The sequence below is a fragment of the Molossus molossus genome, unplaced genomic scaffold (genome assembly GCF_014108415.1).
Source record: "Molossus molossus isolate mMolMol1 unplaced genomic scaffold, mMolMol1.p scaffold_m16_p_19, whole genome shotgun sequence".
Classification (NCBI taxonomy): domain Eukaryota; kingdom Metazoa; phylum Chordata; class Mammalia; order Chiroptera; family Molossidae; genus Molossus; species Molossus molossus.
This window is the reverse complement of record NW_023425354.1, coordinates 27,291,492-27,318,912: the sequence shown is the minus strand read 5'-3', so window position 1 is coordinate 27,318,912 and position 27,421 is coordinate 27,291,492. Positions and strand designations below refer to the sequence as shown.

The 27,421-nt window shown below is 34.3% G+C and overlaps 1 protein-coding gene across 1 annotated transcript in view; it reads right to left on the bottom strand.

Moving 5' to 3' along the window:
* The window catches only part of SKAP1 (src kinase associated phosphoprotein 1), a 287,139-nt gene that overhangs the window by 181,392 nt on the left and 78,326 nt on the right, over positions 1-27,421 (bottom strand). Inside the window, exon 4 of the mRNA XM_036267707.1 lies at positions 16,066-16,182. Coding sequence (XP_036123600.1) covers positions 16,066-16,182 — 117 coding nt within the window. The remainder of the gene's footprint in view (positions 1-16,065; positions 16,183-27,421) is intronic.

The window sequence follows — 27,421 nt, the reverse complement described above, 5'->3', positions numbered from 1 at the left end:
TTTCCTCTGTTATTCCTAGAATACAGCTAAACTAAAGTTTTTCTCTACGGTATTATCAATTCCACTCAGAATAATTCTCTTAAATTTATATGATGTAGGGGGAAAATTGAGTATTCACAATTCATCAGTCAGGCTTTAATTTACCATTACTCAGTAGTTTTTACTATTATAAAAGCATTTATGGAATGGTGTGCTGGGTTGGAACTGCAAAGATTGGCACACAGAACTGTCACCGTTACTGTCACCAACCCAAACTGCAGCTTAAAATTTTGCCCGTACAGCAAGTCTGAAATTTCTGCCTTCAGAGCATAATCCAAAAACATTTTTTCTATTTAAAAACAGAGACAAAATACATGCATGAGAAACTGGAGAGCTGGGGGAAGGTGAAGGGAAGTATTTTGTATCCTCAGATCTTCTTACACATTCATGTAGCCAAGAGAAGGGCAAACAAGAACCGAGACTCTATTGTTTCTAGCAGTTGGTACACCCAAAGTGACAACACATTTCAAGGAGTTGTTCTATTTGAGTTGTCTTGTTCCTTCATCTGCTAGAATGCTTGTGGGCCTTAATATCCTTGGGCAGGGGGGAGTGGAGAGTGGTGGATCACCAATTTAGTATTTAGACGAGAGGGAGGGAGGGAGGGAGAGAGAGAGAGAGGGAGAGAGAGAGAGAGAGAGGGAGAGAGAGAGAGAGAAGTGACTGAGTAACCAAATAAAGAGAGCTATGAGTTCAATAACCAGGATTATACCATGGCAAGGATTCTGTTATCATGGAGCATGATTCCTTTATCTCTCAGAGACAATCAACCTTTAGCCAGAGGAGTGTAACCTTAAAACCTCATAACTCAATTTAACATAGTGTTAAAGTTTGGGGGGATATTTGTCAGTGCTGGGGCTGATATAATCAGTCTGAGGGACCCTAGAACAAAGAGCAGTGGGTGAAGAGCATGTCCTCACTGAGCACATTCGTTTCCTTGATGAACAAGGAGCTATTAGCTGCAGAGAAAGCATTATCTAGGTGAAGAATGAGGCCGACTGTTTTAGCTGCTTCTCCTGAAATTGTAGAGTACAGCATAGAGTCCCAGTGAATTAAGGAGCAGTTTTTGTTACTGCAGTGTTGAGGATTTTTAAAAAATTAAGTTTAATTTGGGAGGGTATATAGACACATAGCTCTTCTTCAACAGCAACCAGAAATCAATTTGAGACTTAGATCTCTCTCTCTCTCTCTCTCTCTTTTTTTAACCTCTGCTCTTACCTCATTAAATAAAAAATGTTTTAAAATACTCAATCATATAAGACTTTTAAAAAGTCTAGTTGGGTTAAATGTTAGCTTTTATGCAAAATTTAAGAAGGACAAGTTAATAAAACATCTAAGAAAGGAGATAATATATTCATTAAGCATGTGGCTTTCTGAAGGACAGGAACTATTTTCAAAATTTAATTCTCAATAAATTATAAACTTTAATTGTAATATTCTATATAAAATATTATTTTAAATTAATCTTACCAATAAAATTGTTTAGCACTTAGAGTCTCTTCACATTGTTTTAAATTAATAATTTCTTTTACCTACTATAATAGAAATGTAATCTATAAGGCATGATTTTAGTTTGTTTTTTAAAAACTACAAATATTTTAAAATTATATTTGTTAATTAAAAATTTTTTTAAATTATACCATTCAGAAGTTTGTTATATTATGACAACTTTAAATAACTTATAACATTTACTTTAAAAATGACAATATTAACTCTTCTCTGGCTTTAGATGTAAAACTTTATTCTTATTTTTTGCTGAATAGGCTTATTTTTATCATTTCTTTTTACATGTTTTCTAGATATGCTGAACTGTGACTGATAATTTAAGTTAGTATCTTAGAAATCCAGGAACTTTTCTACAACAAACTCATTAAAATATATTTCAAAATCTGGCTCAGACAACAACATAAAATATCTGCTTTTATCATTTAAAAAATGACCAGCATATTTCATTTTTAAAGGCTAGTAAAAGTTTCTTAATCAAAAACTTCTCAGGGGTTTTTTACCACATGGATTTACTGCAAACCTGCTGTATCTGCCAGGCCAGTATCCTGCCAGCCCACTTCAGTCAATATCTCACACTGAGATGCCGCATTTAAAAAGTCCTCCTGATCGGGTAAATATTATAGGATATATTCTTTTCTAATCCTGCAGATATAGCTTTCATGGAGACATTTATGAGAGCTGAAAGGATTGAGGGAAAAATAAAACCCATACAGCTTTTTAGGTTTTTAAAATTTTTCTTTATTGGAATTTCAATAATTCATTTAGCAGAGTGTGCAAAAAATTTCACAGAAATCTTTTCTTAATTTTACACCTTTGCCATGTATTGAAAATCATACCCAGTATGCTCTTATATCACTTGGCCTGCAAAACAGAGTATGTTCAAATTATTGTGAGTGATAACTTGGGTAAGAGTTTAAAGAACATTATAACTAAATCAGATAGAACTCACTTTTTGCCTACTCTATATAGGAAAAGTAAACTTAGAGTATGAAACTTTTTACCTAGGTCTGGCTTCTGCAGTGTTAGACTAGGATCTTGGTAAGCTCTGTACAGGGATTCATACTGTGACAGTCATAACTGCTATACATAGTATACCACATTGTAGCAATCATAAGTGAACTGTAAAATGTGTCCTAATTATTAATGCAACTTTTAGAATTTACCAACTCATCACTTGTGCAATTCCAGTGATTTCTCCCTAACTTCTTAAACAAATAAACAAAAAGAATATAAGAAACAACAAAAATGCTGAAAGTCATAATCAGATGCAAAAAGTAAACATCCTAAAGGTTTATAAATTTATGTACCTTCACAAGTTAGTCTCCATTTATTTTTGCTAGACATTCAATGGAATAATCTAGCTTTTCTAACTGAACTGGAATTAATATCAACTTTTCCAACATTTGTTTTGATTTTTTTTGTACCAAATATGCAAAGTCATTCATGTGTGTACTTTCCTCTCTCAATTAGATAAAGCTATGATTTTATATAGCTGAAAAATGTCTTTCCACTGGTAAGACAAGCTATATGTATTGTCTTTTAACACTAAATAAAATATACCTTTTAAAAAAGTTAATATATTTAGAGTGAAATTATATTACAATTTGATAATTTATCCATGAAACAAATGTAGGGGCAATAAGTAGCTGTTTTTTTGAAAAGCAGGCTTTGAACAAGTCAACAAAACAGTACAAAGTTTTTCCTATTTGGCTCCTTTATAACGTGTCTCATCCTAAATGAAAAAGGAATTTTAATGAATTCCAAATTAAGGGGAAAACACTTAAAAATAACACTATCAAATTTAAATAAATGTGTTATTTTTGAAGAAGCGAACATGCAAAAGATTCCACATGAAGAGCTCCCTGAATTGTCCTGGTGTTCCTTAGGAAAGTTCAGAAAGATGCTTGCTTTACAGCTGTAAGCATTTACACATACAGAGTGAGAAAGCCAGGAAGAAAGAAGTAATCTGCCTTACTTTCGACTTCAGTGATATGGTAAAGAAATAATGTTTATAATAAAACACTTAACAAGAATGTAGTTTCCTAGGAAAATCTCTTCTATCCTGTACTTTGACAACAACCATGACACTCCAACAGACCCTCTGACAGCTCCTTATAGCTACAAATGTCAAACTTTGCAAACACTTTCTATATTATACGGTTATTAACTATAATCATCCAAGAAATCAATTATTACAATTTCCCTACTTTTAATACTAAAATAAGGAATACAAACTCTTAAACTGATTAGTAAGTTTGGGCTAATAAAGATTTGTCCTAAAATGATTCTTTTCCCAATAGTCACATAAAGACATATTTCTAAGTAAGAAAGTTATGTTTCAGAGTTTTGTGCAAATACATATACCTAACTTAAAATCAATAGTCAAAGAATGTGTATCCAAGAGCAGTTTCAATTTTTTTGCTGATCAAACCAACTGAAAAATACATTGTAGTAAATAGCACAGGTATAATAACTAAGGGCCATTTTCTACTCTTTACTCATTTAAGAATGTTCCAAAGTTTTTTTGAAAGTCCACAATTTAGTCTGTCTCATGAAAAGTGCAGCTTTTATATGAAAGAAAATCAGATCCAGCGTTTTCCTGAGAAACCTGACATAGATCAGGAAACCAGGGGATGTATAAGACTACTTAAATTGATTACAGATAAATCTCAAAAACATTGTCAAATTATTGTTTTTGTCTAAGTGTAAAATTAGGCTATTCCTACAGAGATCTGTAAATGCTTTGTTATTGAGATATCACCCTTAGATTTGTTAATTTTTGCCTTCATATATTAAGAGGAATATCAATACTAAAATTAATAAATGGCTGAGGCTAAAATTTTATTCACACATCTTAAGGGAAAAGCATATAAATTGAATTAATTTCCCTATTTAAAAAATAACAATGATCATCTCTTCAAGTGGGAGAGAAAAAGAGAATCAGTCAAAATTACCAGTTTTCTTTTTAATATTGAAATCATTACAATATTTAAACTCATTTCACTTGTGCCCAGCTCTTTTTCATTTTGCTCTGCTATGTCTATGCCATTCTACCTTTGCAATTCTCCAATTAGTATAGTTTTCAATGACCCTTTTTGGAAAAAATTAATAACTATATATGGTGCCAGGTGGGTACTGGAAATATTGGGAGGAACACTGTGTAAAGTATATGATTATCTAACCACTATGCTGTACAACTGAAACTAATACAAAATAATATTGAGTGTAAACTGTAAAAAATATAAAAATAAAAAGCATGGTCTCAAATTTATTTTTAGAGTTCTCAGAATTGCTAAATAGGAACCTATATTTTCATTAGAATGTGATTTGGGCATAAAGGCAATCCACCTTAACCATTATTTAAGGTTTTTAAAAACAGCTTTAAAAAGTACCTATTTAGGGACAGTGTCTAATTTTAATCTCTTCCTGGATTGTCATGTAAGGCATATTAATAGCAAGTTTTCATTGGTTCTTTTCTATAGATCAACTATTTTAATAGAGAAGTGTTATTTTTAGTGGTCTCCTAGAAAAGCAAACATAATTTTGTGCTATTTGTAGAAAATTTTTCCATAGGCAATACACATCAATCATCTGCATGCCAGTTGTCTTCCCTTCATCTGTTTGCTACCTACTAGACCTTTATGAATATCTGACATGCATCCACCATAGAAAGAATGTTACAATAATAAATGATAAAACTGGTAAAATTAGTATGTTATTGGAGATATAGTATATATATTTAAACCTGTTAGAAATGCTAACATATTCATTTATAATGGCAAAGAAAAAAGTACCTGTAAGTTTGGTTTAGAATTCATATCCAAGCCTACCTTATTTATCTATTGAGGAATATAAAACCCTTAAGATTATGATTTTATTTTATTTGTCTTCCTCCTGATCTGTGTAATAAAAATATACTGAAATGATGGTTGTTAAGAAAGTAATATCTTTTTGGTTTTAGAACATTAATAATATAAAATAACAGGAACTTCTCATATCTGAGGGTGTGTACACTTGTAAATATATACTTATAATTTTTAAATTCTTAGATTCATTTCCTTTGCTCACATGTTGAGAACTTGTGTATCTTAACCTTCCTCTTAAACTAAAACAAAATCCAGAAAAGTCCAAGAGTAGTATTTTCTTTTACCACAAGAGGGGGCTAGAGAATTCTGATCTCTTCTAAGGTCTATAAAACCCTCTTAACTGCTACTTTATAGACATTCAATTACAACAGGCCATAATACATTAAGACTTTAAAATACACATATATCCCAACATATGCCAAAGCAAGCACTACATGGCATGCCCACCAGATGATCACCAACGCCAATATCAAATAAACACTTAGGCATCTTATAGTGGTTTATATGAGATTTTCCCATTCCCACTTCCCTCCCCAAAAGGCAGCTCTTCCTTGGAATAGAAAATATCAAGGAGTGTTATAAAATACCCAAGGATTGGACAGTATGACAGGGGCAGAATGAGGTAAGGATTAAGAGAACTGGAATTTATGTAGTTTGGAAAAGTGAAAGACTCTGGGGATAAATGTTCACAGTCTTTAAATACCTTCTAAAGGTAACAATATAAATGAATTAGGGGAATTATTCAGTCTCAGAAGATGGTATAGAAAAGAGCAATGGCCTGAAACTAAGGAAGGAAAAGTTTAGGTTAGACATGAAGAATAAATTAGTAATAATAGTTGGGCGGGAAAGATGTCCTGTAAAGGAAGGATACAAAGCACAATCGCTATATTTGATAATTAATTAAATGAGATATTAGTAAGAATGATGGGAATTCATTAGAAGGGCTAGATTAGATAACTCAAGTGATTTTTTTCCCTAAGCTGTGACAATTTCTAGGCCCAACTATGTTCTTGGGCATTCATAAATGTCTTTCAATGATGATAATGATCATTTATAGAGAGGAGAGCTCATGAACCCAGTTAACCCTATGTTTTGTTGATTAAAACAAAATCTGGAGTATTATTATGAAATAAAATAATTTTAAAATTAACCATGACAACAATAATGTTTATCTTTTGGGGCATTCCATTAAAATATATTAAGCCATATAAGCTATATCCTAACAGCTTATAGAAATTTGTGCAAATTGGATAAGGCTCCTATAGTGAAAAATTTCTATCAAAGAACAATTCCCCTATAAATCCCAATTTTACAAGCCAGAAAAACCACTCTGCGTAATCTTTCTTTCCCACTAGACTATGTACTTGGGTTTAAGCTACTTAGGGCCCAGAATTAAAGAAGCTGTCACTCAAGGTCAGAGAGGCAGGCAGTCTACAGCATAAGTGTAATAAAGGTTGTGAATTCAACAGTCTTTCCCTAGTAGACCATAATAGTCTAGATTACCAGGTACTTCAGCATTGTGTCAAATAGTATTATTAATATTTTCCTTTTATTTGAAAAGTCAGAGTTCTATGATAGGCCAAAAATAATTTATGGCTAATAAAAAGAAAAAAAGATTACCAAAGCATGAAGAGTTGAAAATATTATATATATTAAGTATAAATATACATTTACATTTATATAAATTAAGTAAAGTATCTGTATATTTGGCCTTAAAATTCTTTTTAAAAATATTTTTATTAATACTTAGAGAGAGATAGGGAGAGGGAGAGATAGAAACATCTATGTGAGAACAAAACATTGATTGGCTGCCTCCTGCATGTCCCCTATCGGGGATTGAGCCTGAAACCTGGGCATGTGCCTTGATTAGGAATAGAACAACTGAAACTTTTTGGTGCACAGGACAATGCCCTATTATCTGAGCCACACCAATCAGGGCTGGCTTGAAAATTCTTTTTTTAAAAATCCTCACCCGAGGACATTTTTGCATTTATCTTCAGATAGAACAGGAGGGAGAGAGAGAGGAAGAGAGAGAACATTGATGTGAGAGAGACACATCAACTGGTTGCCACCCACACGACTCAAACTGGGGCCGGGGACAAACTGCAACCGAGGTACGTGCCCTTAGCAGGAACCGAACCTGGGACTCTCTGGTCTGCGAGCCAACACTCTAACCGCTGAGCCAAACCAGCCAGGGCTGGCCCGAAAATTCTTAAACAAAATTATTTCATATTTTAGTGAATATTAAACTTTGAGGTAAAAATGGTCAACAGCTTCGAAGCTTGAGCAAGGAAGGTCTAGTGGTTAAAATCATAACTAGGAATCCAGAACTCTAGAACTTTAGACATGATTGCCCCAGGTAAGGTAGCTAACCCTTAGGTAATTCAGTGTTCACCTCTTAGGTAGTTGCCATGTTTAATTATAAATCACTGCATATCACTTTACTACCACTGTAATAACCACACTAATACCTCCAATAATCATATACTAGAACTTTCACATTGCCATTAAACTTGTTGACTAGTTTAGAATTTGAAGAGAAACAGAGAGAATACTTGAGGCAGTATGAAAAAGCTTAATCTCATCTGCCAATTCACTCACTTAAATACCAACTATTTGTACTTAAAAATGGCCACTGTTATTTCAATGCTAATTGTAGTGAAAATTAAATAAATATTTGGTCTTTCAAAGAATGAACTTTTTGCTCATATTCATAGTCTGGAAGACTTCAAAAACACTTTGGCCACCCACAGTGCAGCCCAAATATTATCTTGACTTTCTTCCAAACTACTGAAAGTCCAATCAATTTTTTTTTTCCTGAAAACTCTGTCCTTAATAATCAGTACTTGATTAGGTACCATGTACTTTGTTGTGGAGGTATCTAATCTTCACACTAAGATTATTTACCCACTAAGAAAACGAATCACACCTTATTTCTCTTTGTATACTTGGAACAGCCTCTAAACTTATAATTGATTAAGGCATTCAGTGTAGTTATTCAGTAACTCTTCATTGGTAGTGTATTAACATCTATAACAGACGAAAAAGCCAAAAAGATAACTAAGTAATTCTATGTCAAATCAATTGAGGCGTTTATTTTATGTTATTCATAATTATAATTGTTAGCATTTATGAAGCTCTTTGAAATTCTTTGTAAAATGTACTGCTCCCAAATTATTCTGGGAATAGGATAAGAACATACATAGGCCAGAGAGACACACATGTTTGAAGAACTTGACTAAAACTTTCAAGAAATAGATTAAGAGCCATGATCAGGCCTCCGGCAAAACTGTTTGGCTCTATACTGAAAAGCAGGCTGAGATCATGCAGGTGAGGAAACGTATATAGTGTGGACTGGGAGATACCTCTCCTAGGGAGGTCGTCCTGGTTTTTGTACTAGTTGTGTCTTGCTAGCCATCGGACCTAGGCACTTAGCCTCTAAAGTTTAGTTTTCTCAAAAAACTCATAGACATGGACAACAGTATTGATTGCTGGGGGGAGGTTGGTGGAGGGTGGCCGAGAAGGGTATGGGGGGATAAATGGTAATGAACGGAGACTTGACTTGGGGTGGTGAACACACAATACAGATGATGTGTTGTTGAATTGTGAACCTGAAACCTGTATAATTTTGTTAACTAGTGCCACCCCAATAAATTCAAGAAAAAGGAAAAATAAAATAACATTTAGTTTCCTCTTTGGTAAAACAGAGATTTGATTAGGTGATTACCAAATCTCTTCCAGCTCTAAAATGCCATGATTCTATGTACAAACTTGGGTTAAATTTTCCGAGAATTTGTCCTAGTGAAAGAATCATTATGGGAGATATCCAGCCATCAACATATGTGAGAGTGCTTTACTGGGCACTGGACGGAAGGTTAGAGTTTAAACACAAACCAACAACCCAACATGCTGGGCTGAAGAATGAAAAATGGGTAGTTCACAGACAGATAACTGTTATTGTTTTTTTATTCTTCACAGAACATGTATAATCCTTGGTAATCATTTGTTTAAGTTATATAAATTACTGTTAACTTTGAAACCCAGTTTGTCATCTTCATCTGTGATTTATACCAGACTATATAAACGACATGATGTCTTCGATCTAATAAGACATTTATCTTCATGAAGGAGGCCACTGCAATCCCGAGTGACAGCTTACTTACCCTTATCACAGTTAACTCAACATCGAGTCCTTAATTTCTAACAATGATCTGAAATCTGTTGGACTCACCTGAAGCCAATAGAAACTTGTTCAGAAATCCACCATGCTCACGAAAGTATGTGTTTTATGGTGGAATTTGTTCTTTGGCCCCCAAAACACAGACATGGAAACAAGTTTTAGGGTTTTTCACAGCGTGCACTCTAAACACATGCAACATAACTTCCATTAGGGTTGACAGGAATCATGCGCTCTTATTAAAGAAAAATATACCTGTGAGCAACAAAGATAAAAACAACTGTCTAAAGAATAAAAAGAAAATGAGATAAATGCTTACTGAATGTATGTATGTATGCACATATGTTTATTTACATATTTATATATGGAGAGAGACTATCTTGAATCACTTTCATTATCTTCATATCATAGAACAAAAAGAACTAAAAACTCTAAATATGTTCACATAGTTTATGTCATTAAAAAAAAGTACACACAAAGAAAGTAATGGGCTTGACTCCATCAGTGAGTAGGAAGCAAATAGCTTGCTGCTTTAGGCCATTAACTCTTAATGTATTAGGATAGCAGTGACTGGGCCTGCAATAGGTCCCTTTAACATTCCAAATAAAGCAGTCCTAAAATACACACGTGCTTCCCCAAAGTTGTCGGCCTGAGATTTACCTAATCAGTGAGGTCACTTACCACTCATCACTGCATCATTAACTCACATACATCAGTAAACACTAAGAAATGCAGTTTATTTATTCTATGAAACAATAAGTTATATACTAAAATCAGGCCTTATATACAACTCTCAGCAATGGGTGTCTGAAACTGGCTTGTAAACAAACATCTTTTATACTCATTGAGTATAAAGTCTATCAGGGAATGCTATGAGTAGATAGCAAAACCAGCTTAATAAGTGGAAACTGTAGGTATAGAATTCCAGCTCAGTAAGAGGAAACCTTTTAAAACAATTAGAGCTCTGTATGAGTATCCAGTAACATGACCTTGGAAATGTAAAACAAAACATGGAAAAATGGGTATATCTACCACTGTGATTGGAGAGTTTAACACAATTCTTTCAGCAAATAAAAGAAAAGCTAGAATATAAAAAGATCTGAAGAGTAATATTTACAAGTCTAAAAATAATAAGAATGTATTCAGTAAATACTTTGGAAGCACACAAAGCCCATGAGCATGAAATAGCCATTTTATGCCACAAAAAAAGTATCAATAAAATCCAAAGAATCTAAATAACATAGACTATGATTTTAGACTATAATGTAATAAAATTAGAAGTCAAAATAAAAAAGCAGGTTTAAAAATCCGTAGAATCTAAAACAAAACAAAAACCAGGAGAAAAAAACTAAACCACATGCAAAAACACTTCTAAATAGCATGTAGGTTAAAAAGGATATCATAAAAGGAATAACAAAATAGTTAGAATGGAATTATGATTATAATGAAAGTAGTATATATCAAATTTTGTAGGATACAGTTAAAGTAGTATTTAGAGGATAATTTTTAGCTTTGACTATATTTATTTTTTAAATGAACATTATATTCACTGGGATAAAAGCAGTAAGGAGAATGAGATGTGAAGTCCACAAGAGTAGGTGTTTTAGAGGATAAATATCCAGCTAATCAGAGCTCTTCAAAAAGCAGTAGAATTTATTAGAATTCAATCCCCATGCCCAGACCTCTGGATTAGATAAGTCATCATTTAGCAAGTCACTGAATTGCTTTAAACTTCTATTTCTTTACCTGTAAAATGGGACTAACAGTAGCTTCTCTGAGATGGTTTGAGAATTTAATGAGATAATTCACAGGAAGCATTTTGTACAGCACAGTAAATACTCAATAAATAGTTCCTGTTACTAGATGATTATCATTCCTTCCAGCTCCCAGATTCCACGATTCTAACTTTGGTACAATGAAATTTAAGACAAAATTAATTCCAGCCACAAAAATCTAATCAACAACTTAAACCTTCATTTTTATTTCACAATTCTAAAATAGTTTTGTTTAAAATATATTCTTTCTCTCATTAGAAAGATATTAAGATAATATCTTCTTCCTATTATTATTATAAAAATAAAACACACAACAATCAACAAAAACTAGTCTATTATTATTCATAATATTAAATCCAAAACGGACTTTTATTTAAGAATCAAATGAAAGCAGAGAAATATTTTTAGAAATAAGAGGGGGGGCAAAACAAAGCTATAAAAAAACTATTCTCTTTATTTTCAAATAAGCTATACTCTTTCTAATATACTTTTCAGAAAAGACATAGAGTTTAAAATGGCCACTACTGGTGCTTTAACAGGTCTGTAATTTCTTTTAAATCAAGTAGCATATAATAAATTGATTAATACCAGGCTCTTCACTTATTCATTATTACTCTTCTCCAAAGATGGTTACAGGTCTTTACTTTTCCAATTCTATTTTTCATTTTGCTAGAGAATAAGAATCTTCTCTAAACCTTCAACTTCCTAATGTAAAAATAAGCTCTAAAAACATTCTTTCCCCCTTCTTCCCAGATATATCTGTCCAATATCCATTCATTACCTTTTCCTTAATTAGAATGGAATAAGATATAGTATATAATAAATAATACATTATTATAGATTTTAGGTTTCATTTCTCATAAAATGTTTTTTCTTTTTCTTCCAGAAGGAGTCACTATACCCTGTTTATAGAATGATCACTTTCCCCATCTCTTCTTTTAAAACATATATGTACAAAGAGGTTATTCATTATGCTAATAAAATAACTATAGACACACTAAAATCCATTGTATATTTGGACCATGGAAGCAGTCAGATCTCATAGTCGGCTGACTCTTGTAAAGTTATTGTATTCAGCATTTCATACTACATTTTTTTTCCTTCAATCTGGTAGAAAGTGTGCCTCCCTAGGTTTAGAAATCTAAATGTTTTTACTGGTTAGCAAGTTTTCATTCCTAGCCATGCACCTGTTTGAGAACATTTACAAAGGAAAAGAAGAAGGAATTGTGACTAGGCAGCAACATGCTCTCATTTGTATGCATGGTTTAGCTTGTAACCTTGGTTTTCATTTTTTGCTGTGCACCTGGCTGGGTTTCTATATTCTTCCAGATCTCTTTGCAGTTCTCACAAAAGCATGTCCTAAACATGACACACACCACGGTTATTGCTTCTCATCACTGAAGTTATGGGTGGATGGGTCAAACCATGTGTCCTTTCATAATTGTACCTTTAGGACATTGCTCTAGTTGGAGGTGGAAGGCGACAAAGATGAAAGATTTTAACAGTGACCTTTTGTTATCTAATAAAGATAAAATTCCAAAAGCCTAAAATAATGGAACTACAAAGAAAGTTAAAGTATTTTTTTTTCTCTAAAGGATGGCCTTAGCTATCTCACCAGGAACTGAAGACACTGACTTTATATTTGTTTATTTGTCTACTAATTAGTAGTGTGTGTTCCCAGTGAGATGGTAAGCTCCATGAGGGGAGGGACTGTGTCTGATTTTTTACTTCATATTTCACTTACAGCTTAGCAAAGTGCCTTGCTGTTACCTTATAATCTCTAAATAAGTGTTTGTAAAACTAACAAATAAGTAGTGTTTCAAGTGTTATTGTTCTCCATAGTGATAAGCAGGATAAGTTTACTAAAAATTTTAACATCTTTCTAACCTCTTTATTTTTACAGAAAATGTATACATCTTCATTTTTCAGGAGAAGGAAACAAACATTTATTGGGTTCATTATTTATCAAGCACTCAGGCACGTGCTAGAATCAATGCTTTGCAGAAACTCATATTTAAACATTATCACATCATCCTACAATTAAATTTTTAACACATAAACAAATCTCTACCATTGACTGTCTCTTTGGGAATTCTTCTAACTTTTATGCATAGAACTAAAAATAAAAGTTTATTAAGAGTTTAATATTACAAATATAGTTAATGCCTCTGTTATGAGGAACCATTATAGAACAAAGTCCTCCATTTTAGAGTTTTCCAGACAATAGAAAAATTTCAACACTAAATAAAATTTTTTTAAATTAAATTTATTGGAGTGACATTGGTTAATAGGATCATATGGGTTTCAAGTGCACATTTCTGTGACACAAGCTCTATATATTGTACTGTTTACCCCTCACCCAAAGCCAAACCATCTTCTGTCATCATATATTAGGGTGCCCCCAACCCCCTACCCCCTTACCTCTGGCAACTACCATTACTATTGTCTGGCAACACTAAAGTTTTTTTAAAAATTCAACTATTTTTAATAAAAATATTTTTAAACATGCCATGTGTCTCTGTATAGTCTTAACCAAAATGTCTGGAACACGAATCCATCTTTTTGGATAACTCAGATAAGGATAATACTAAGAATAGCAGAGTCGTTAAGAGCAGAGGTTCTAGAACCAGACTGTGTAAGTATAAATGCTGGCACTACTACATACTAGCCGTGTGATCTTAGATAAGTTCACTTCTATTGGTATTAGTTTCCTCACCTATAAAATAAAGATAATCCTAATATCTACCTCCTCAGGCTATATTGAGGATTAAATAATGATATACACAAAGTGTTTAGAACATAGATACAAGACACGTAGTAAGTGCACAATAAATGCTAGCTAAAAAGTTTCACTTTATTAAGGTACTGAGCTCTTAGAGGAAAGTTTGAGCTGTTTCTCTCTACAATATGATATGGCCCCAGACAGCTATGTTTTTTGAGTTTCTATTTAAATTTTGTTTTAATTATAAATTTTGTTTTCTATATAAATTTTTAATTATTTTCCTGTTTCTTATCTCAATGTTAGTTGATTATACCTCAACTGATGCCTTTACAGTACCCCTTCTTCTAATTTGATGCTTCACTCTACTGTGGGCTGAGAAATCAAAACACTATAATGGTTAAAAATTTCTGAGCTGAGAAATCCCCAGTGAAGGCCTCAGGGGCTCTTCCAAGAATAAGGTACATAAGTGTTAACACAGGACTCAGGAACATCTATTTCTACTTAGAGGTCTTTTTGGGTTACTTATTGTGTTTTCAGTTGTGTTTGGGAAAGTTGGAAGTACCAAATAAGTGACTTATGGATTAATGAGATACTATTGTTCTAATTCTGTCAAGCATTAGATTAATCAAAAACAAATGAAAAAAATTTTAAAATGTTTTGCACTGTTAATTTTCTACAATTATTAATCAGCTACCAATGTAATTATTAAGCTCTCAATCCAACCAATGTTTTTAGTGTAATACCTGAACCAATATACAGATCTCACATTACAAGGCCCAATTTCTAAAACTTGTGTCTTACTGATTGTGCTAGTTTTCAATGCTCAAGCAAAATGAAGTGTTTCTGTATGATTGAATCCATAGTTCCGATGTAGAGGTTATCAATTTAATTAAAGGAAGAAAATATGAATCACCAAAAGGGCTAAATGAAATAAGAATTCATGGATAAATTAAAAAGAGAAGGAAACACAGAGATTAAGAACTCTCACAAAATGCCAAAGTCATAGGGAAATTTGGAAGAAAAATAAATGAAAGATTACAGACTAATAAAGAGAAATAAGAAATAATTTACCAACTTTACTCCCAATCCCTAAGTGAGTAATAAGTTTCCAATTTAATATTCAGTTTAGTAGCATCTCTACCTTTTTTCCCCCACTGGAAAGGCACAAGAGAGACTTTGATAAGATAACCGTGTGCATCAGTGGTGATCAAACCTTCTGTTCAAGTGGCCAGATGCCAAAAGAGGCACAGTGAACCCCCACCCTTGGGATATCTGAGTCTGAGCCAGAAACTAGCAGCCACCAAGCCAAATTTTGTATATTCGTGTATCTTAAAAATTCATGTATATTTTGCATTCCACTCTATTACACACCAATGTGTTTTAATATAAAAATAATATTTATAACAGTTGAATTATTTAAATCCTCCCATTCCTAAATCTTCAAGTACAATTGATGCTCCAGGAATATTTGCACTGTGGTTCATGTTTCTTCCCCTTAAGCAACACCAATATGGTCAAGGTGTGTTCAAAGCATGGGGAAAAATAATATCTTATTATTATATGATGAGCTTAAAAATTTCAAATAAGCCACAATAAATCAATAATCCAATAATCATTAAATGAAAGCTCTAATTCTCATGCAACTCAGTAAAGCTAAAATCTCTGAAAGAATGGTAAATTGGGCCCTGCAATCTTAAAATACCCTCTTAGCTTTTGAGCTATAGTTCTTATAAAAAGATCAATAATGATGTCTTCCTGCTCCAATATGGAATTAGTGTTTTCCTAAATACATTAACTTCAGATGTATTGGATTACCCAGGAGGACCAGCACCGCAATGAAACAAATAGTTGTTCTTTGCAAACTAGTGATTACCAATTCAGAGAATCCACCGAAGGCTGTTTGAGTCAAATGACAAAGGGCAAAGACACCAGGACAAAAAGTAACAAAGTATGATGACCCAAATCCAGAAAAATGACACTCACCCTCATCCTGATAATCTGACAAAAAAGGTGCATCTGATGTGAGAGAAGGGCCATGAGTTCCACTGTGATTATCATCGGAGCTGTCCTGTCCAAAGTAATTTTCAGCTTGGTCTCCCCCTGAGGGACAAAAAAGAAAAAAGTAAGGTCATACTTTGGGCATCTTTATAAAGGTCTTTGTATATTTTTTCTAATATTCGCACAAAAATATATAGTTTTTACTTGATGGACATAGCCACTATTCATTAACATATGAGAAACAAATAAATAAGTTAAAAAACCAACTTACCTGGATGGGAAGTTTTCCATTCAACTACTCTCTAACTAGAACTTAGCAACTGTTAGCTTAGAGCAGGGAGACCTCTTGCCACCAGAGAAAAACTTCTCCACCACACTTAAAAAATTAAAATATAGCTATATAACTATGTATCCATATATACTATGTCTCCGTTAATTATGACCTTTACCGTGAATGCTTCTTTCTCTTATATTTCCAAATGAAATAGAATAAATTACACAAAGGGTTAAACTTCCATGCATAATATAATGTAACAAGGTCAATATGCTTTCCTGTTCTGAAAAATAAGAGAAGTAAAAATATAGAGAACCTAGACTTTGCTGGATTCTATTCCAATTTCAATCACTACTTGTTTTGCAATCTTAAGAAAGTTCTCTCTTTATAATTCTAGTTTATAGCCCATGCAACCAACCTCTTAGGAATTCTAAAAGCCCTAAGAAGGTAATATTTGTTCTGTAAAATGGCTTTGATGAAAGGTAATGTATATACAATACTGAATTATGCAATTAAAACAATGCTAATCTCTTTTGGGTGTTTTCAACATACATTGGATTATATTTTGTACAAGTGGCCCATGCTATTATGATACTTTAAAAGGTTCAGACGGAAGATGTTAGCTCATTCAGGAACCGGAAGAAAAGGCTCTGCATTGCAAATGGCTTTCCTTAAAATCCCCTAAACAGAGGTACAGTCTGCTGATAAAAGGACACCAACAGCTGCTCAGTTCATTTCACAAACATGAAAAGGGGATTTTCAACTGAATTTAATATTATCTCAAATACTAATTTCCAAAGGAAATCACCAATGCTAATCTCAGTAAACACTGTAGAGTTTTGGCCCTGGATTTCAACTAGGGAGCAGTGAAACCAAACAACCTACATAGAATCTGCATTGCCTCACTTTAAAGGTTTATTTCCTACAATTAAACTGGAAGGATAGGGAGGATATAAAATGATAAAAAGAGAACGGCTGAGCGCATGATATGGTATGCAGATGACGTTTTATTGAGTTGTACACTTGAAACCTGTTTGGTTTTATTAACCAATGTCACCCTAATAAATTCAATAAAAAGAGAATGGCAGCCCTGGCCAGTGTGACTCAGTGGATGGGCATTGTTCTGTGCACTGGGAGGTTGCTGGTTCAATAAACCCTCTCAAGGGCAGGTGCCAGGGTTGCGGGCTTGATCTCCGGTAGGGGGCTTGCAGGAGGCAGCCTATCCATGTTGCACTCTTACATCGATGTTCCTCTCTCTCTCTTCCTTCCTCTCTCTAAAAATCAATAAACTATTCTTAAAAGATAAACAAACAAACAAAAAAAATGGCTGTAGGCTTCTCCTTCCATAAATTAGATTATCCTATCTAGACTCTTCTATGATCAGTGGTAGGTAGATGTTCATAACTGAGTAGAACACCTTCAGAGAAATAAACTGTGGAGTTTATTGTGGAGAAGAAAAGTAAAATTAAAAAGAAAAACAAACAACATTTAATATAACAGTTGCTGTCCAGAGCCACAAGAAATGCTCTTATTAGGTTACTGATTAGGATATAAAGCTTATGGTTATGTTTAAAGCATCACTATGAAATTTCCATTATAACTAGAAAAATTCTCAAATACTGGACCAAGGGTTAAACTGCTCAAACTTTGCATCACAGCAAATCCACTGAAATTATATTATCAACACTATCTAAATAGACTGCCTGGCAGGTAACCTGAAAGAGAGCTGTGAAGTTAAAGTAATTTAAAAATTTTGAGCCAAACCAAATTCCATTAAAAAAAAAAAAAGTAGTTTGGGCTGCCATGCAACATTTAACATTTTTAGGATATACTGAACATTATTTATCAACGATCATCTAGACTCAGTTTTCTGCTTGCTTCAGAAATTTGACAAATCTACTCTCTTACATATTTTAGCATTCCAGTTTTTATTTATTGTTTTTTTTGTTTTTTTAATAAGCAGATCAGGTAGGGCTTTGCTTTGCATTGATGCTTTTTAATAAACTTTTTATTTTGTAATAATTTTATTATAAGTATTTCAAAGAGCCCTGGCCAGTTTTGCTCAGCGGTTAGAGCGTCGGCCCGCAGACCAAAGAGTCCTGGGTTCAATTCCGGCCAAGGGCACATACCTCGGTTGAGGTTTGTCCCTGGCCCTGGTCAGGGTTGAGTGGGAGGCAACCAATCGATGTGTCTCTCTCACATTGATGTTTCTCCCCCACCCTTCCACTCTATCTAAAGATAAATGAAAAAATATCCTTGGTGAGGATTAAAAAAAAAGTGTTTCAAAGACAGTACAGAGAATTCCTGTACATGCTTCATCCAGTTTCTCCAAATGTCAACTTCGTATGTAACTAGTGTATATCTGTCAAAGTCAAGAATTTAACATTGGTACATTGCTGTTAACTAGACTACAGATTTTATTTGGATTTTCCCCGTTTTTCCACTAATGTCCTTTCCCCGTTCCAGGATCTACTCTAATTGCATTTAGAGCTTCCATTTTTTAAAGTCTCACCCTAAATACCTGCCTGGATTTGGCATTTGATTTACTAACTCCAGGTGGAAGAGTCACTTCCACATGATTACTATGGTTTCTAAACACAGTTTCCCAAGGTGGGCTTTTCACAGCCAAATACAAGACCATGCCTCCATAAAAGGATATAACAACAAAGGTACAAAACTCAACACAGCAAAAACAGAGCCAAGATCAGTACTAAAATTAGTTGCAGTGGGAGAAACATTTGAAAATATGTTTTTACATCCAAGTATAATTAGTTCCTGATGATGGAAATATTGCTATAAGTGTTTTTAGTGTTATATCAAGTGGCCCAACTCCCTTGGGCATACACCGAAAAAAACCTTTAACACCATATAAATAGACACTCCTGTGTAATTAAAATGATTACAACTATTCAAGATGCATGGGTGAAAAGTTTTATAGAAGAACTAGCAGTTACTGTGGTTATTTTGGATTTGTTTAAGTTTATAACATCATTTTTTCTTAAAACATAACCGCACGTGATCTCTGGATTCATCTACAGCTCTGATAGTCGCAATTCCAAGTGGCCACTACTATAGTCCATTGGGATCAGACATAAATGATCACAAACTATAGTGACAGATATTTCCACTCAGCAGCTCTCCAATTAGGGCTCAGAACTCCATCTGCTTAGAGTGGCTTTCTCACAAGCAAGAACCCTTGCCACTAGAGACACACTTTCCCATTGCAACTCACTCAGAATCAATATATTTCTATACAGACATATATATTCTAACACACAATATCTCCATTCATCACATCCACTACCTCCAGTCCCTTCTCTTTGTATTTCTAAACAAGATCTGGGGGAACTATATCAAGGGTTCACCTGCTATTAGCTGGTAATTTGCTCCTCTATCCTAAGTGTCATAAGAATTGGGCGCTAGATACACTCCTTAGTATATTCAATGTCAGGTTCTCCACTGAGTATTATGCTGAGGGGCCTATAAGGGGGATATTTCTCTATTGTTCTTTCCTGAGAGTCAAACTCAATTTCATTCATGCTCCACAGAGTGATAAGTTGGGAATTTCTTAGGGTTGGAGCAGAAAGATAAAGTAGCTTTGTGTTAGGTGTAAGGTAATTATTTGCTAGAGTTTCTGTGCTATTTGTTTTTATTCCCTGAGTTTTCATTAGCAGTTAATGAGTTTCCCCCCCTTAATTCTAAAACAATAGCTTGGCCACAAGAAGTTGAGTTTTTCTGCCACGGATTCAACCAGCTGTTGCTGCTCCATAAACTTTATGGAGAAGTGAATTAAACTGCTAAAAACTTTCATTTCCTAATTCAATTCCAAATAAAACAGGGGGGGAAAATGAACCATGATGATGTTCCCCTTGTAACTATTTTGACTCACAGCAAACCCATCTGATCCTAAACTTGCAGGTACTATTTAGGGACAAAAACAGGCCATAATGACAATTTTACCAAAGAAATGAGAAGGAAATGAAAAAAGAAAGTAGTATGAGCATAAAAAAATAACATGAGAATTACAAATAGCAGATAAAACATAAATATATGTTTGCTTATTCAATATGTAAAGGCTCAATGATTTTTTTTCACGTTAGTACAAAGTCATCATCTTTTACTTCTCTTCTCATTAACTGAGCTTTATTATTAAGGCTTTTTCACATCTGCAACCAACTGTTTATACGGTATGGTTCAAAACTTTATAGGGTTTGCTATTACTTCATCAAGCATCTTTGGGTAATATAAGGAAATTGAAATTAATGTATAATTGCAGTTTTTTGTTTATATTGTTGCAGTTAGAAGAGAACACGTGACTTCTGACTATTTAATATTTAAGGACTCATGAGACATACAGCTCTGCCTTTAAACTAATAAGTCCTAAATAAAATGCTATAAATAAAGGTTCCTGATCCAAATACAGTTAGTTTTCATGCTTGATAACATTAATATTGCCAGATTTTCATTGACCAATTTAACAGTAATGCAGTTCTCAAAGCTGAACTATGGTAAGATTAGCAAAACTAAAGCTTATTATTCTTTATTGCAACCATTCACCTAAGTTATTGGATATAATACCATCTAAAGAAATATGCTGGGTACATGTGTTCATATATGTGAAATGTTACTCACATGTAAATATATCATGAGGCTCATTTGCAACACCAAAGCTAAAGTCTGTCAACACTTCCATTATAAATTACATACCCTTTTGCACATACTCATGGATTAGAAAATATATGGTGTTCCCCACAGAACATCTTAGAGGCTTCACTGGTTTCTAAATACCCATTAGGATTTGCGTGGTTAGTTCTTGTGATTAATCCATATGTAGTGAAGGTCTCAAATTCTTCTCTGTTCTATACAGTCTGACTTCCTGCCCATCTCTCTTTTTTCCCCCACATTTAACCATAACTCAATGTATAAATATTCTTTCCCCCCGCAAGGCCCTGGCAGTGAGTGTAATAGTACTGGAATGTCATTAAATCTACAAAACAAATGATGGACCAGGTAAAGAAAGTTTCCATTTATCATTCTTTTTCAAAGTTGATCCAACTAGATCTTGAATGTACAAGAAATACATTGAGCCAAAAACTAAGTTTGTAACTTAGAATGCTGTTTACTAATCATATAATCATGCTAAGAATAACAAACTTCTTAAGAACCTTTAGGGATGCAATCTACAGAGTTCAGGATAGTCTAAATGATCTGAAATGGAACCAAACTGAATAGACACTTACAGCACAATCATCACACCACTTGTGAATCCAATAACCAAAAGGGCAGTATAGCTTAATAATAGTCCAAAAGGAGTTACGTCTGTCAGTGGTGGGTTGGACAGGAAGATGCCCGTGGGAGCCAATTGAAAAGTTCTTTTTCCCCCTCTCTTTCAAGAAAACGGTCCTTTGTAATGCAGTTTTTCATTTTGACCAGTAGGGTGGGCTGCAGTGTGTAGCATCATCCTAGTTCTTAAAAAGGAAACTGGGGGGGCGGGTAGCCACCAAGGGGACAAACCCTTCTGCTTCTTTTCCTCCCCACCCCCTGCACAAAATACTTAGATTTTTAACCCTTCTTAGGTTTCACATAAAGGCATAATTCCTGGACATTAACAAACTGGAGGGCAAGCAGCAACAAATATAAACCAGATAATTGTATATGTGACAACACACACTTCATAAAGCTAATTACAGCCTGTCAGCAATCATTCTGGCTTTACTCTAACGCATTCCATCTACCACTGTTATTGTTCAACTGCAACTAAAACGGAACCTGCTGAGTTAGTATATTTTCAATAATAATGGCATTTGACAGAATTCAAAACATGTAAACCTGGGTATTTGGTAGTATGTATATGAATATACTGTAAAACGCCTGCATTTATCATATGACAACCAAGCAATCATAACCTGGAATTATTAGTTCATAGTTCTGTTTTCTTTGGACCACTATATTCTCAGTGTTTTATTTTTGCTATGGAGCTATTCAACTGAATTTTCAACATGTTTTGACTTACAGGAGAAAGTTAGCTGTAGTAGTGATAAAAATATAATAGTTTACTGAACTCCTACTGGTTACAGGCTCTAGGTCAAGACTCTTTGTGTACTATCTCATTTAATTCTCAAAATAACCTGTGATATATTATTATCTCAAAGCTGCAGATAATGAAAATGAGACACAGAGATTAAATAGCTTACCCAGTCACATAAATGACTCATAAGTGGCAGAACCAGGTTTTGACCCCAACTTGTCTGATTACTAAGCTCTTGTTCTAATCCACTGAGCTGTACAGTCTCCAAATATGCATGCTTTAAAAATTACAATCATTACTCAAAGGCAAAGCATACTAAATGACTTGGATTTATGGCATGTGCTATAAATTATTATTATTTTTCCTTAAGTATAAAAGTAAATCTATAATCAAAAGTATAAATTATTATAAGTAGTAATACTAGTAGTCATATGAGGTGTGGAACTGATAGACAAAGCCGAATGTGGTTAATGATGTGTTCAAGAGGGAGCCAGTCCTATCAAAGGTTCAAAGGTTCTGTAGTAGTATTGATGCAGTGATTTTTTTCTAAAAATGCAATTTTTGGCATGCATTTCATGCTTACAAATTTTAATACAAATACTTTAGGTTTAGTCAAATAAATAAATGCATTAAACATTTCAAGCACCCTCTGTTTTATTTGATCGGATCCTGGGTATTTTGACATTGCTTCACAGTGAAAGAACCAACATATTCCACACCAAAATATAGTTTTCACCTGGCTTAGTTAAAGAATGTATTTCCAGCCCTGGCCAGTTTGGCTCAGCGGTTATAACATTGGCCTGTGGTCCGGAGAGACTCAGATTTGGTTCCCGCTCAGGGCACGTACCTCGGTTGCAGTTTGTCCTCAGCCCTGGTTGGGTTGTGTGGGTAGCAACCACTCGATGTGTCACTTTCACGTCGATGTTTCTCTCTCTCTCTCTCTCCCTCCCACTCTATCTGAACAAAATATCAAAAAAATGTCCTCGGGTGAGGATTAAAAAAAAAAAAAAAGAATGTATTTCCTTTCCAGTACTATCTCACAATAGAAAAGTGCTTTGAAAACCACATAAATGCAGTAATTTTATTACTATTGATTCATCTTGCTCTCTCTCCTCTTTTCCTTTTCTTTCTCTCAAATGAAAAGTTGTGATAAGACCTCAGTACCCACTTCTAGTCCTGACGCGTTCTAGGATCTTTTGTACCCCAATTAGTTTACCAACATTACTTCTTTTTGAGAGAAACTGTAAGGCCAGTTGGATTCCAATATCTTCTGCTAAAGAACAACAGGACTGCATGATCTGCAGGCTATGAGTAGATAAGAAAACTTTTACAAACACCCAAGGAGTAAAAATAAAACAACATATAATAAAGAATGATTTACAGGTAAGATTCGCAGGCCTGAAAATGCAAAACATCTTTTAACATACTGAATAAAAGATGAACTTTCTCTGTGAGTAATATAAACCTCCAAGATCACTAAGGGTGTAATGGCAAAGGGTGACAAGATTCAGCCTCTCCACACCCCAATCCTACCTTAAACAGGGACTCTTATTCATGTATGAAAATAACATGTGTGTAATAACATGTAGGTACCAACAACATCAACAACCAAAACCTCTCACTATCTACAATTCTGATCAATGTTTGGTCCTTTTTTAAAAATTTTTTTTAGTGAATTTATTTATTTTTGTTACAGATGTTTCTCCTTTTCCCCCCACTGATTCCCTTCTCTCATCCCTCCCCGCCCTGTTCCCAGCTTTGTTGTCCATGTCCATTGTTCATGCACGCATGCATGTAAGTTCTGTGGTTTATCTCTCCCCCATCATCCCCTCTTCTGGGGATTGTCAGTCTGTACCCCACTTCCACGTCTCTAGGACAACCCATTCCTCAGACTGTTATGTTCATTATATTCACAAATAAGTGAGATCATATGATACTTGTCTTTCTCTGTTTGGCTTGTTTCACTTAGGATGATACTTTCCAGGTCCCTCTATGTTATCTCAAAGGATAAGAGATCTTTTTTTTCTTATAGCTGCATAGTACTCTATTGTGTATATGTAATGTTTGGTCCCTTTTGGAACAGAGAAGCATCTCTTTATTTTTTCAATTTATTTTTCTTTTTCTACTGAGGTATCACTAACTCAAGTAAAGTGCACAAATCTTGAGGGTAAGTGGTATCACTTTTTAAGTTTGGGAAAAATACCTTTTATTATTATATTATTAATTTTTAATCAGTGAAAGTATATTTTATTAATCAATTTGTCACTTTAGGTTGCCAGATCCAACAAGATATCAATATGGATTCATGGTGATCACAGACAGTGTCTATTCAGTGTGGGAAAATACCTTTGAGAGATGAATTCTGATTAAGGCTGGCAAGTGTGTGTTAAATATACATCAGTTGACAAGGACAGATAGGTTCAAAGTTTCCACTATTTGCCTCTTAAGAGTCAGCAGTAACTGGAAGCTTCATTTTATACATTGTATAAATCCCCTTATCCATATCTAAAGTAGTTATTTCCTGTCTTAGTGACCCTCCAACCATCCTGGTAAACAATAACTATTAAGCAAATTTCTGAGAGAAGTATGTGGTATTGGGCAGCATAGTGAAATTAATACATTATAAGAATTGGACTCAACCATCACATTGTTTAGCCTCCAAATATCAAACAAATTCACTGGGTTTCAACCTCAAGAACTTAACCTACATACAGAAACTTTTTAAGTAGCAAACAAACAAACAAACAAACAAAAAATTGTATTCAAATAAGCCACACATTTTTTCAACATCTTGTGTCCAGAACATGAAAATTCATGAGAGGCAGAATTCCTGAGGTAGATTAAATCTAATGCCAAAATTCTATGTTCAGAAACTGTACTCCTTACCTGAATATTTTATGTTACTCTAGGGATAATATTATTTAAGAGAAATAGTTTGCTATATTTTTCTCAACAAATTTTGCTAGGCTTATCAAATAAGCTTAAAGCAGTTATCAACTTATCAATTACTTGATTTTCTTTGCCATCTACATCAAGACGAGAATCAGAATTTCTATGAACTTTTAGATATCACATATGGAAAAAATACTGATGGCAAAAAAGGTATTTCTTAAGTCAGTTACCATGCATGAGTATTATATGTTATTATTTTAAAATTCACTTTTAAGTGATATGTCAAGACTGCACAACTATATACAAAGACTAGGCAACAGAGATTACTGTTAATTTATACCATCATCAGGGTCTTGCCCATAAATTCCTATGTAAAATTTAATAAATAAGTAAAGGAGAAAAAAATCAGAATGAATACAAAATTATTGAATCATTATTCTACTAAAAAAGAGTTCACTCCTGTGTCAAACCAAGTTTTTTTAATCCTCATCTGAGGACATTTTTGCATTTATCTTCAGATAGAGCGGGAGGGAGAGAGGGAAGAAGAGAGAAACATTGATGTGAGAGAGACACATCGACTGGTTGCCATCCACATGACCCCAACTGGGGCCATGGACAAACTGCAACCGAGGTACATGCCCTTAGCAGGAACTGAACCCGGGACTCTCTGGTCCATGGACCGACGCTCTAACTGCTGAGCCAAACCGGCCAGGGCAAGTTTTTTTTTTTTTGTAAGCTTCTTCATTAGATAAAAATGTTAAGCATGTCCAGAGTAAAACTTCCAAATGTTATAAGGAGATATATAATGAAAGTTCATCTTCCCTTCCTTCTCTTCGTTCTTCTCTCCAGAGACAACCATTGTGAGGTTTCTTGGGTGTTCTATGAATTTTCCATCTAAATATAACATGGTCTGTGTGTATATCTTTTTTTTTTTTTTAACAAATGGTAGCACTTGTCCTGTCCTGTAGGCTGTTTTTTTCTCCTAATCATTAATTTACCTTTGATGTTGCTCCATATCAGCACATATAGATTTATCTCATTTTTTATTTTAACTAATTTTAGCTAAAAAATAATACATGCATATGGTAAAAATTCAAAGAATACCCAAGGATATAAATAATGAAGATTCTCTCTTGCAATCATACTGACATCCCCCTCAACAGAGGTTATACCACTGTTAAAAGATTTATGTGTATCCTTCCAAAATTATTCTATACATAAATAAAAGCAAACACACACACACACACACACACACACGCACACATTGTACAATGTTTGCCCAAATTGCTGTTTTCACTTAGCAAGATGCCTTGGAGAGAGCTTTCTATGTTACAAATATATATTAATTATGTTCTTTTAAACACTATGTAGCATTCCATTAATGGTTGTAACATAATTTATTTAACTAACCCTCTACTGCTGGACATTAGGCAGTTTGGAGTCTTTGCTATTCCAAACAATGTATAATAAACATCCTTGTACATAATGTATTGTGTAGGGAATACAGAAGGCAGCAGCATCTGATTCCAATGATTTCTTCTTTCCCCCATGAAAGTCAGTTCTTTTTCTTTTCTTTTCTTTTTTTTTTAATCCTCACCCGAGGACATTTTTCCATTTTTTGTTCAGATAGAGCGGGAGGGAGAGAGAGGAAGAGAGAGAGAGAGAAACATCGATGTGAAGGGACACATCGAGTGGCTGCCACCCGCATGACCAACCAGGGCCGGGGACAAACTGCAACCGAGGTACATGCCCTTAGCGGAAACCGAACCCGCGTCTCTCAGTACCAGAGGCTGACGCTCCAACCGCTGCGCCAAACCGGCCAGGGCATTCTTTTCTTTTTTTTAATCCTCACCCCCGAGGACATTCTTTCGATTTTTTGTTCAGATAGAGTGGGAGGGAAAGAGAGGAAGAGAGAGAGAGAGAGAAACATCAACGCGAAAGGGACACATCGAGTGGCCGCCATCCGCACGACCCAACCAGGGCAGGGGACAAATCCCAACCGAGGCACATGCCCTTAGTGGGAACCAAACCCGGGTCTCTCTGGACCACAGGCCAGCGCTCTAACCGCTGAGCCAAACCGGCCAGGGCAGTTCTTTTTCTTATTTCTCAATATCATCTACTCCAAAATAGGATATTTACAAAGGACA